The sequence below is a fragment of the Carcharhinus amblyrhynchos genome, chromosome 32, assembly GCF_965287045.1.
Source record: "Carcharhinus amblyrhynchos chromosome 32, sCarAmb.v2.hapA, whole genome shotgun sequence".
Taxonomy (NCBI): Eukaryota; Metazoa; Chordata; class Chondrichthyes; order Carcharhiniformes; family Carcharhinidae; genus Carcharhinus; species Carcharhinus amblyrhynchos.
The window spans coordinates 7804147-7816582 of record NC_137355.1 but is presented as its reverse complement, the minus strand read 5'-3'; the positions used below and the strand labels follow the sequence as shown (position 1 = coordinate 7816582).

At 41.1% G+C, this 12436-nt stretch overlaps 1 protein-coding gene across 1 annotated transcript in view; it reads left to right on the top strand.

The window, feature by feature from the left end:
- The window catches only part of ptpn9a (protein tyrosine phosphatase non-receptor type 9a), a 194066-nt gene that overhangs the window by 57100 nt on the left and 124530 nt on the right, over window positions 1–12436 (top strand). The window contains exon 3 of the mRNA XM_080216288.1: window positions 6215–6304. Coding sequence (XP_080072414.1) covers window positions 6215–6304 — 90 coding nt within the window. The remainder of the gene's footprint in view (window positions 1–6214; window positions 6305–12436) is intronic.

The window sequence follows — 12436 nt, the reverse complement described above, 5'->3', positions numbered from 1 at the left end:
AAACTGGAACACCTGGAGGAAACCCACACAGACACTGGGAGAACATACCGACATCACACAGACACTTAGCCAAGGCCAGAATTGAACCCAGGTCTCTGGTGCTGTGTCACCCCTAATATTAAATGGCAGAACAGGACGAGGGTCTGTATGGCTTCCTCCTCCTGTTTCTTATGTTCTTAATTCAAACAACTATTCAAAATACTGGGGTTGGGGAAAATATAATTTCACTCCCAATTTGTTTATTTTTTAATGGCAGTAGTTGCTTTTTAAATGGATAAGTTTCTCTCCTGTCTCCTGAGCTATATGTTAAAATAATATAAAAGTATATATAAATATATATAAATAAATATAAGTATATATAAATATTGTATATATGAATATAAAAGTAGGGAGGTCTTGCTGCAGCTGTATAGGGCATTGGTGAGGCCGCAGCTGGAGTACTGTGTGCAGTTTTGGGCGCCGCACCTGCGCAAAGATATTTTGGCCTTGGAGGGAGTGCAGAGGAGGTTTACTAGGCTGATACCGGAGTTGAGGGGGTTGAGCTATGAGGAGAGGCTGAATAAACTGGGCTTGTACTCGTTAGAGTTTAGAAAAATGAGGGGAGATCTCATTGAGACGTATAAGATGATGAATGGGATGGATAGGATAGAGGTGGAGAGACTCTTCCCGCTCAAAAAAGAAAGTAGGACTAGGGGGCACAGCCTCAAGATAAAAGGGGGGCGGTTTAGAACGGAGTTGAGGAGGAACTTCTTCACTCAAAGGGTGGTGAATCTCTGGAATTCTCTGCCCGTTGAAGTGGTGGAGGCTGCCTCGCTAAATATTTTTAAGAAGCGGGTTGATGGGTTTTTGATAAGAGAGGGGATTAAGGGTTATGGGGAGAAAGCGGGAAAGTGGAACTGAGCAGCGACAGATCAGCCATGATCTTATTGAATGGCGGGGCAGGCTCGAAGGGCTAGATGGCCTACTTCTGCTCCTATTTCTTATGTTCTTATGTTTCCTTTATATTATTGCTAACTCCAGTATATTTAGCCCCTCAAGCCCATGACTGGTATTTTAATTCCACTTAACCACCTTAGTTCCACGTCTCGCTTAATATTATTAACCAATAAAAAATTTCACCAAGCTCAGTTTTGAAAGCCTCAACTGATTTTGGGGGAGCGAGTTTCTAATTTCCAATATTCTTTGTGTGAAGAAGTTCTTCCTAACATTACCCACAAATGGTCTAGTTCCAATTTTATGCCCATTCTCTCGAAGCTTCTTCAGAACCGGTCAGTAAAAGGGACGATAGCTGACCATCAACTCCATCACATACATACATCACAATGATTCTGCTGAGGTTGGGAACTTGGCAGAGAAGGGATTGGAAACAGACTTCCTGTGGCCGCTGCAATTAGTTATGCTTCTGGATAGTCCCAGTAACATTTTAATAGCATTCTTTCTTACAAAAACCATTTAATTGTTAAAAAAACAAAGTGACTTTCATCTCTTTTGACCTAGATTGTTGGTGATATCTATTTGCTGAGGTGCTGCTTCATGGTGCCCTTAGAGGAGTACAGAAAAGACCCTTTGTTTCATCAAGTCTGACCCAACAAAAACTACCACGAAAGGAGCACTAATCCCACTTTCCAGCACTTGTTTCATACCCTTGAATGTTGATAGTTCAAGTGCTCATTCAAAAATTTTTTAAAGGTTGTCAGGTTTCTGGCCTCCACTTACCTTCCCAGGCAGTGCATTTCAGAGTCCCACCTCCCTCTGAGTGTAAGGGTTTTTCCCAAGTCCCTTCTGAATCTCCTGCCCCTCATCTAAAACTGTGCCCTCTCATGATTGACCCCCTCAGTGAAGGGGGTCCCTGCTCCCTGCTCATCCTGTCTATACCCCTCATAATTTTATACATTTCCATCATGTCCCCCCTCAGCCTTCTCTGCTCTGACGAAAACAATCCAGGCCTATCTAGTCTCTCCTTATAGCTCACGTGCTCTGTCCCAGGCAACATCTTCAGGAATCTCCTCTGTACCCCCTCTAAAACAATCACATCGTTCCTATAGTGAGGTGACCAGGAACTGTCCACAGTAATCCAGCTGTAATATAATTGACCTTCTTGCCCTTATACCTTATACTCTTGATCACTTGCCCGTGAGCCTTGACTGTTTTTGTTTCACAAAGGGGGAAAAAAACTTGAACTTAATTCTGTCAACACATCGAGTGCCCTGAAAAACTCTTCCAACAATAATCTCCAGATATTTACCAGGAGCTGGAACTGTAGCTACTCATTTCTCAGCCTTGGAACAGTGAAGACAGTTGTAGCATCACTGACCAGTTGAGATCAGTCAATTCAGCATAGATTTGAGACCTTCCTGTAGTCTATGTTCAAACTATTCACAGGATATGCTAATAACCCAATCACCTGAGGAACTCCTTAATCCTTATCAGACCTTTGCTTTGAAATAAAGACATTTTGTAGTGTGATGAAATTGACTATTTCCAAGACTAAGGTCAGGGAATGAGGAAGCATGTGCAAGTTATTTCTGCACTAACTTAAGTTTCAAAGCCTATATTTCTTTTTTGAGGTAGTCCCTAACTGAAAAGGGAAACCAAAGCTGCTTCAACTTTCTGGGAAAGTACGATCATCACTTTGAATTCCTGGCTGTTACATCAGATTTTTGAAATCAAACTCTGGTTGCTAAGGAAGTGGAAGATAATTGGTTTAAAAACACACACACAAAGCTCTCAGATCAGATTTCAACAATAGATCAAAATGAGTGGTTGTTTTGTATATGTGGAACAACTAAAAAGACTAGAATCTGAAAACTATCTTAAAGGAAGTTCTGCAGGCATATCCATTTGATGAAGACCATATCCATCCAACTTGGATGGAGTAAAGCTGTTGTCAGAGGTGCCTCACTGGCCACATCCTGTGTGAAGGGAAGGAGTTGAATTCAGAGTGGTGAAAAGACTTTGTGAATATATGGGATACCATATACCATATGTGTTAGAGGGACTGCCATAAAGCCGTGGGATCTATATTTAGTTTAAAATTTTAAAGTTTGTTTATTAGTGTCACACATAAGCTTATATTAACACTTACTGTGAAAATCCCCTAATTGCCACACTCCAGCACCTGTCTGGGGACACAGAGAGAATTTAGCATGGCCAATTCACCTAACCAACATGATTTTCAGACTGTGGGAGGAAACCGGAGCACCCGGAGGAAATCAATGCAGATTCCACACAGACAGTGACCCAAGCAAGGAATTGAACCCAGGTTCCTGGTGCTGTGAGGCAGCAGTGCTAACCACTGTGCTACCCTGTATTCTTCTCAAAGTGTAACTTATAGTTTCTACTGAATACAATTTACTTATTAGTTTTTTTTAATGTTGATTTGAGTTTGACTACAGAAGATATAAGAAGTGAAAACTTTTCTATTGGTATTTTCTGTTTGTGTGGTTTGGGAAGTTTGGTTGTTGGTCTCCACAGGGATTATAACAATAGCCTTACTCTTTTGTCTTCTCAAATCTATGTTTTCCTCCATTCCCATGTTCCATCCTTTACTCCCTCCTACTGTAATCAGGCTTTCAAAGACCAAGCTGGGTGTTATCTAATGTCTGCTTCCTCAGTTAGCATGGAGACCCTGTTAGTTTTTGTAAGTGTCAGCCTCCCTCTATCAGCTTGAATATTCATTTTTTTTCAAGTGTGCATTGAGAGAGTGGCCAGATATGAACATTTGAGCTTTCAAATAGTTGAATAACTCTGTAAGAATGCACAAGGTATATTTGAAATTTCAGCTTGTTTGTATGTTTTTGTGTATGTGTCTTTTCTGTGATTTAATAGTTTCCATCACTGCTTGTGGGGAGAGAGGGGGGAGGACAGCAGTGACGCAAGGGAGAGAGTCACTTTTGTGTAGACAATAATGTGATCGCCAGCAATTCAAATATGCACATTTCCAAATGTATTTGAGAAAAAGATGCTGAGAAAATATTGCTGTTCTCTGCAACTTGAGTTTCACTCACCTAGTTAGAAAGGCTGGTGTGTGTGTGTGTGTGTGTGTGTGTGTGTGTGTGTGTGTGTGTGTGTGTGTGTGTGTGTGTGTGTGTGTGTGTCCGCTGTTTCAGCTCCTCTCAGGAGATCGGGCAATAGATAAAGACAAACTGCCTAAAGTCCAGTTGGATGGTATCCAAAAATTCAGATCCCACACAGTAATTCATAAGCCATGTGCAAAGGAAGAATTCTTTCCCACAGCTGTTGATTTCACTTCTACCCTCCCTTAGCCCTGAATGTAACCATAATCGTACAGAAAGTGGACCATGTTGCTGCAGTCTGCACTAGCTATTAAAGTCACCCAAAGCCATTGCTGTGAATTCAGACTATTAGCTCATCAGAATTGTAATGACGGTTTGATTTCAATTCAACAACAAAGTTATTAGCCATCATGAATTGCAAAGAAAGTTTTTTTCACTATCTGGCGTTGCGTACAAAATACTGTGGATGTTGGAAATCTGACCTAAAGCCGGAAAATTCTGGGAATACTCAATGGGTCAGACAGTGGAGAGAAAAACATAGCAATAATATTAAAATGGATTTTGGCCGGAATTTTACCATCCTGCCTGCTATGGGAATTGGAGCGGGCGAGGGGCAAAGTGTGGGAAGGTCCATTGACCTCAGGCGGAATTTTATGGTTTTGGGACAAGCGAGGCTGGAAAATCCCGGCATTTGTGTCCAAGTTGTTCGACAGTCTCAGTTATCTGACTTTTCAGGTCCTGTCCTACCTCTTCAGATGCCTCGAGTTCCTGCCAGATAATCAGATTTAGTTTCTTATGTTGAGTGGTCGTAGAAACATAGAATCTGATTCACAGCCATCAGAAAACAGCCACTGGTATTCTTGCAATGATCCCGAGGCTGCTGCAGATTCTGGAGTTGAAGTGGAGAATAAGAAATTGTATCTTTTTAGAAATTAACAAGTTTTCTGAGAATTATTGCAGTGAAAGCTTTGAATCATGGAATCCCTACAGTACAGAAGGAGGATATTCGGCCCATTGAGTCTGTACCAACTGCACCCACCCAGGTCCTATTCCCATAACTCCACACATTTATCCTCATAGTCCCCCTGAAACTAGGGGAAATTTAGCATGGCCAATCAACCTAACCATCTTTGGACTGTGGGAGGAAACCAGACAGATACGGGAAGAATGTGCAAACGCCACACAGACAGTGAACCGAGGCTGGAATTAAACCCAGATCCCTGGCGCTGTGAGGCAGCAGTGCTAATCATTGTGCCACCATGCTGTGACAGTGACTTTGCTTTAATATTTAAGTAGAACAGCTCGAGTTGATGCTGAACATAGTGCAGCTGTAACGGATCCAGAACATAGTACGACCGTAGCTGACCATAGCACAGTGCAGCTAATCCAACCAATCTCAGAGCACAAATGAACTGCACCCACTCATTTATCTGAAAACTGAAAAGTAGGCCAAGCAGTAACGGTTGACAGGAAAGACACAGACCTTTTATGTGTAACTCTTGGCCAGAGCTGGAAAGTATCAAACCTGTCTCTCCTGTTTTAGAGCTTAGCTGCCATCTATTTCAGCAATTTCATTTTGGGCTCCTAGCACTTGTAACTTTCCCTTTGCCTGCCCTGCTCAGGTGGCAAACTTGGTTTCTGCTCAGTTACTATCAAATCCAAGGATGCTGTGGGCAGGAAAGAAGCTGCCAAAGTGAAGGATGGATTTGGGGTGCACTTTTTGCAGCTTGTAGCTGCTCATTCCAGTGGAGAACAGATTGTATTTACATCTTAAAAGAGTATTTCTAACCAGTATTTGCCTTCATGCTGTCTCTAACTTGGTCCTTAGCATGTTGAGAAGAAGGGATTGATAAACTGTGGGCTGCTTACTTGATAGAAGTGCATTCCATCACTCATGTGTAGCTCTTCTATTCTCCTTTATCTGGATTGTGCATGTGGATTGAGTGTCCAGCCTGAAAGCGTGACCTAGCGTTGCCAAGAAATTCATACTTTTTTATCAAGAAACCCAACAATTTAGATTAATGTAATGGAAATATACCATTACAGAACTTATTGCATCATTGGAAAATATGTATGTGGTCATAGCACTTGGTTTGTCAGCTAATAGGGTTTGGAGACTATCATGGCACGAGGGAACACTTTCTGTACATCTTTGCTGTGTTATAAAGTAATTGAAATATTTTTGATTTTTCTTTCAGGATACCAGATTGAAAGAAGGGATTGTAAAGTTAAAACCGCATGAAGAACCTCTTAGATCTGAACTGCTGAGTGGCAAATTCACCATCTTGGTAAGATTGCTAAAAGCCATAGTGTATTATTGTGTTTTGTCTCTCCTTATAAGGTGACAGAAATCTTGGTCGGGGATGATAACTGTATGTGGCTGCACCATTTCAGGATGAGATGGGCTTTTCCTTGACTACATCTTTATGTTGGTATAAAACTGGAATGCAACTGGACTTCTGGACGGTTTTCTCAGGAATTTGAACATGGTAGTGTTTGGGAATACAGTGAATACGCGATTTTATACCTGGTATGATGAAGGACCCATGGTTTGTCAAATAATAATGAACTAATCAATGGGCAGCACGGCTGCACAGTGGTGAGCACTGCTGCTTCACAGCTCTGGGGAGCTGGGTTTGATTCCTGGCTTACGTAACTGTCTGGGTGGAGTTTGCACGTTCTCCCCATGGATTTCCTCCGGGTGCTCCGGTTTCCTTCCACACTCGAAAAATGTGTGGGTTAGGTTGATTGGCCATGTTAAATTGCCCCTTAGTCTCCCGGGATATGTTGGTTAGAGAGATTAGTGGGCAAATATGTGGGGATGTAGGGATAGGGCCTGGGTGGGATTGTTGTCGGTGCAGACCCAATGGGCTAAAAGGCCTCCTTCTGCACTGTAGGGATTCTGTGATTTCTATGATGATTTCAGTTCCGGGATAGAGTTTCCTGACAGAGCTCCAGTGGTGGGGTGTAATGGGAAGATACTGACAGCGTTGCAGTTTGTCAGTGGATTGTTGCTGCTCTGCTCTTAGCCTTTATAAGGAGGAGGTCAGATTAACACATGAGCAAATAGAAGGGTACGCCAACAGAGTTAGAGAAAGAGAGATGGGTAGGACTGTAATGTGAAGCATAAACCCAAAGAGAGCCTAGTTTGGTCGAATGACCTGTTTTTGTGATGTACATTCTATGTAATGCATTATTTGCTCAACAGAAAGAAATGCTGTGTAAAGCTGAGCTTGTGGCATTGGCATATCATGTTGAACAGAATCATCTCCAAGACCTGTGCAATGATGAAATGACTTTTAGTCAAGGATCACTTTGTTTTGTCCTGCTAGTCCATGGGATTAGAATCCTCCAGGGACCTTGAATAAATAATCCCTCTCTTGGCTGTGTTGAAAGAGATGCACACCTAGCTCTTTTATCACCCGATCACTAACACTGGAAATGCTTGGTTTCATCGGTCAGAACATTGAATACAGGAGTTGGGACGTCTTGTTGAATTTGTACAAGATATTGATAAGGCCACACTTGGAATACTGTGTGCAGTTCTGGCCACCCTATTATAGAAAGGATATTATTAAACAAGAAAGAGTGCAAAAAAGATTTACTCAGAATGCTACCAGGACTTGATGGATTGAGTTATAAGGAAAGGCTAGATAGGCTGGGACTTTTTTCTCTGGAGCGTAGGGGCTGAGGGTTGATTTTATAGAGGCCTATAAAATATTGAGGGGCAAGGTAGATAGTCAATATCTTTTCCATGTGGCAACTAGGGTAATTTCACAGTAACTTCATTGCAGTGTTAATGTAAGCCTTACTTGTGACTAATAATAAATAAACTTGAACTTAATCCTGCTTTTTTTTCCCCTTCTTGGCCTATTGAATCCAAGTTTTTTTTTAGTGTACTCTTCCATTACGACTAACGCAACATAATCTTTTGAAAATGCCATTTAATCAAAATCTACTCCCAATATTTTTTCTTCTACTGTATGAGAATGGATTTTGCCAGTGTGTCTATTGCTGATTATCTTGCACCTTTCCTAACATAAATGGTCACCAGAAGTTGTGATGTGAAATAGATTTCTTATTTTGGATTCTATTTACAGCTCAGGAGCATAGGTGACATCTGCTTACTGTATAGAAAGTTCTGGGTTATCAAGATTTCTAACGTGCATGCAGCAAAAAGCCCGTAGATTATGAACCATTGCACAATTGTTCTGAATTTTTTTTAAACTGAATAATTTCATTACCTTAAGATGAAAATGCATCAGTAGCTCTTTTGAACGAAGTAGAGATTTTCCAATTCGAATGCACCACACAATATATAAAAGCAATAAATAGGAAGCAATGCATTTATGTAAGAGCTTTTGTTAAAAAATCCACTAAATCTTTTCTCTTCATGGTCACAGTTGGGGAATAACAATCTGCAGGGCCAATTTCCCTACATTTGCGGAGGTGGTGGGTAAATTACTGAGAGACAGCATTAAAAGGTGAGGGACAGAGAGGAGAATATAATGGAATCTGTACAGATAGCTGAAGTTAAAGATAGGTTTCCTGTCCATAGAATACCATAAAATCCTGCAGTGCAGAAGGGGCCCGTCCGGCACAGAGAGCCTGCAGCGACCATAATCCCACCCAGGCTCTGTCCCCATAACCTCACATATTTACCCTTCTAGTTCCCCCTTACATTAAGTGGCAGTTTAATGTGGCCAGTCAACCTAATGGTATTTTATTAGGGCAGGCAGTCTTTTTAAGGGATATTTGGAAGAAATGTACAGAAACAGTCAGAAGTTCTAGTGGAGTCCAGTCGGCTTAGCATGCCTTTGCATGTTTTTAGTCTTTAACTTGAATGAGTTTCAGTCAACACCAACTGAAGATTGGCTTAACACTAAATCAAGCTTTTTGGCTTGCGAAACGGCAACCTAGGTAGGAGAAGATAAAAATATTGCATATAACACAAATATATATCGGTTGGAATGGGAATGAGAAGTACATACTCTCTAGCTCAGCCATGCACAGTTTTAAGTAAGTGTCTCTCTACATTTTTTTGAGTACAACTGAAGTGTCTCTTTATATTTGCTCTGGTGAAACCCCAATTCATGCTGCTCAGCTGCACATTATGTATGTTATTAATATTAGGGTAGAGTGGAGGGCAGAACAATGATTCCAGTGTTGACTCTTGATACTATGAGCATAGAGAGGTTCAAGGTAAATGAATCTCCAGTAAATGCCAACAGAGATGGCACAGTGGTTAGCACTGCTGCCCCTCAGCGCCATGGACCCAGGTTCAAATCCTGGCTTGGGTCGCTGTCGGCGCAGAATCTGCATGTTTTCCCCGTATCTGCGTGGATTTTCTCTGGGTGCTCCGGTTTCCTCCCACAGTCTGAAAGACATGCTGGTTAGGTGCATTGGCCATGCTAAAATTCTCCCTCAGTACACTGGAGTCACTGGAGTATGGCGGTTAGGAGACTTGCATAGTAATTTCATTGCAGTAAGACTACTTGTGACACTACTAAATAAACCTAAACCTAAGATGAAACCATGGAATGGTCTCAGGAAGTGCATTTGATGTGGTGTTAATGAATTCCTTCAAGTAAAAGAGCTGGTTGATGATTTGACTCTGACCACTATAAGCAGTTATATGTGGTTTGAGATGAAAGAGAAGCTAGTGGAGATACCGGGTGGGCTAAAAATCGATTGAGGATGCATCAGATGGATGAGCACCTGAATTGACACAGATTGGATGGACCAAATGGTCACCTCCTGTCTTGTAGCCATCTTATGAGATGACCATATACTCCATTGGAAATCAAAGAACTTGCTGGCGTGTGAGAAGGAGGCATTCTCTGGAAGTGAACATCAGTGAAGATGGTATCTTGATTTTGTGTAGATAGTCTTGCTGGAGTCTCTAAAGATCATTGGAGTATGTTTGTAGGCTATTGAGGGTAAGTAAGGGGGCAGAGTCCTTAACAAAGTAGGTTTTGCATGTTCTACGGAAGGACCGAGCTTGATGTTTTACTCGCTCATCAGCGAAGAACAAAGATTTGAAAAATGAGTAGGTCACCGAGTTGGATTTCAAGAAAGTTCAAGTACATTTTTGGCATGTTATTCCTTTTTAAAAAATAATGCTGGTATGTAAACTGGGATGCTCAAAAATAAATGAATGGAAAATTTGAAACTCTTCAAAACTGACCTTTCAAACTCTTCAGACTAAACTCCAATTTCAGCAAGAGGTTAGAATGTCATGTTTATTTTACTGGATTATTATCTGATGCTTTTTTTGTTGTTGTCTTTGAAATGCAAGAAGCAAGTGTACAGAAAAAATGAGTATCAAGTAAAATATACATTGCACACTCACCACCTAACTGAACTGGGCTCTGCAGTGAAAGGCATTTTCAGTGAGTGAACTTGGTGTAGATAGTGCTGTTATGGAGTTATTTATCTGCAGCCTATGAAACCATAAGTGGAGGGATTATCAAACTTTAGGGAGACCTGAGGGAATTTCAGCATTAGGACCACATTTCAAAATAATTATTTGCAACCTTGATAATATTCTCTTTAAATGGTAAGTGTGATTTAAGCAAAGGGAGGTGATGGCTTAGTGGTATTATCGCTAGACTATTAATCCAGGAACCTAGCTAATGTTTTGGGGACCTGGGTTCAAATCCAGCCATGGCAGATGATGGAATTTGAATTCTGTGGAGTTAAGAATGTACTGGTCACTATTAAATCATTGTTGATTGTCGGAAAAACCCATCTGGGTCACTAATGTCCTTTAGGGAAGGAAATCTGCTCTCCTTACCTTGTCTGACCTACGTGTGACTCCAGGATGTGCAACTAGGGATGGGCAATAAATGCTGGCCCAGCCAGCAACACCCATGTCCCATGAATGAATTTTTAAAAAAAAGCAAGGGGAAGGTGCTTAGGACTGAGTCAACCCTGAAGAAAATCTAATTTATCCTGAAGCTGGAATGTCCAGAATCACAGTTAACACACTAGTTCATTCAGTATTGGTAAATATTTTCACTTTTTTAAAAAAAAAAGTGAACCTGAAAAACATTTCTGTAGTATGATCAGGAAAGGTTTTAAACCAAGGATCTTCGAACTTCACGTGTCCGGCGGGGACTGTGCGTGGAGACCTAAACATTATATTTAAAGATCTTCTGTCGACAATTGTTTTGCTTCTTCAGATCTCTCCACACATTAAATTCCCCCCGCTCAAAACGTAGCTCTTTGAGCACCACTCCCAAATCTGTCTTATGGTCCAGCTCTCCTTGTGAAGTGTTCTCAGATGTTCCACTGCATAAAGGGTGCTTTACAAGGGGAAGCACTTTCCTTCCCTGCCTTTATCCATGTCTGTCTGATTACTTCTCTCAGGCTCAGACTCTACCAATGGCTTCTTTTATGCCATATGTACATCTATTCAGGAGCTGCGTACCAGTGGATTGATGGCTTGGAAGCTAAAGCTTTTTTTTCATGGCAACAGTGACCATGTGAGAAAATATTTAATTTGTTGAGTAAACTTTACTTTTAATGGTTGGAAGAATTCTATAAACAACACAGACTTGATTTAGTTTTGCTGTTTATAGTTGTTGAATTAGATTTATCACATTTTTCCCATGAAATATAAAACTAGCAATATGTTGAATACAATTACATTTGCTTGGCCCAGTGTCTGCATGAAATTGATGATGATCTTTCTGGAATTGTAACTCTTGAGCAATTTGATATTTCCTTTCTTAAAACGATTGCCCAAATACTTCCTTGGCAAACCTGATCTGCACTTGGGCGTCACTGAAGAAGAGGAACCAGTTGCTCAAGAATCCATCTTTGAGAAAGCAATATTTTGGAACCAATCTCATCCAGTCCCGCTCCATAATCCCCTAATTATAACCAGACACGTATAAGGCTTAAAAAGCTGCATTAATGCAGATGTGATGTTCTAATTGGGAAAAGATTAATCCAGTATAGAATTCTGAGAAACGGGCATTGTCAGTTGCATCAAAAAAGTTGAATAGCTCAGTAAACATTGTGTGGGGAGTCAGGCTGTATGCTAAACCCCTGAGTAAGGAAATTCTTGTCAAGGAATAGTCATTTTGGCAAAAAGGACAATCACTAATTTGGAATACAAACTTAATAGATTTGTTTGATAACAAAGATTGATACCTAACATTTCAGTAGTTGAGGCATGGTACAATACACAAGTATAGGACATTTAGGTCTGATCTGCTGGACCTTAGGCCATCTTGGCTGCTTGAAGCTGGCGTTTAGACTCAAGCCGCCATCTGAGATTGTGGCTTTGCCAAATCACATTGATTTGCAACTTCAAAAATCACAGTCCTCGTGGATACGTTTCCAACCATTTCTCTGCCCCCTCTCTCTCCCCCTCTCTCTCTCTCTCTCTCCCCCCTCTCTCTCTCTCTCTC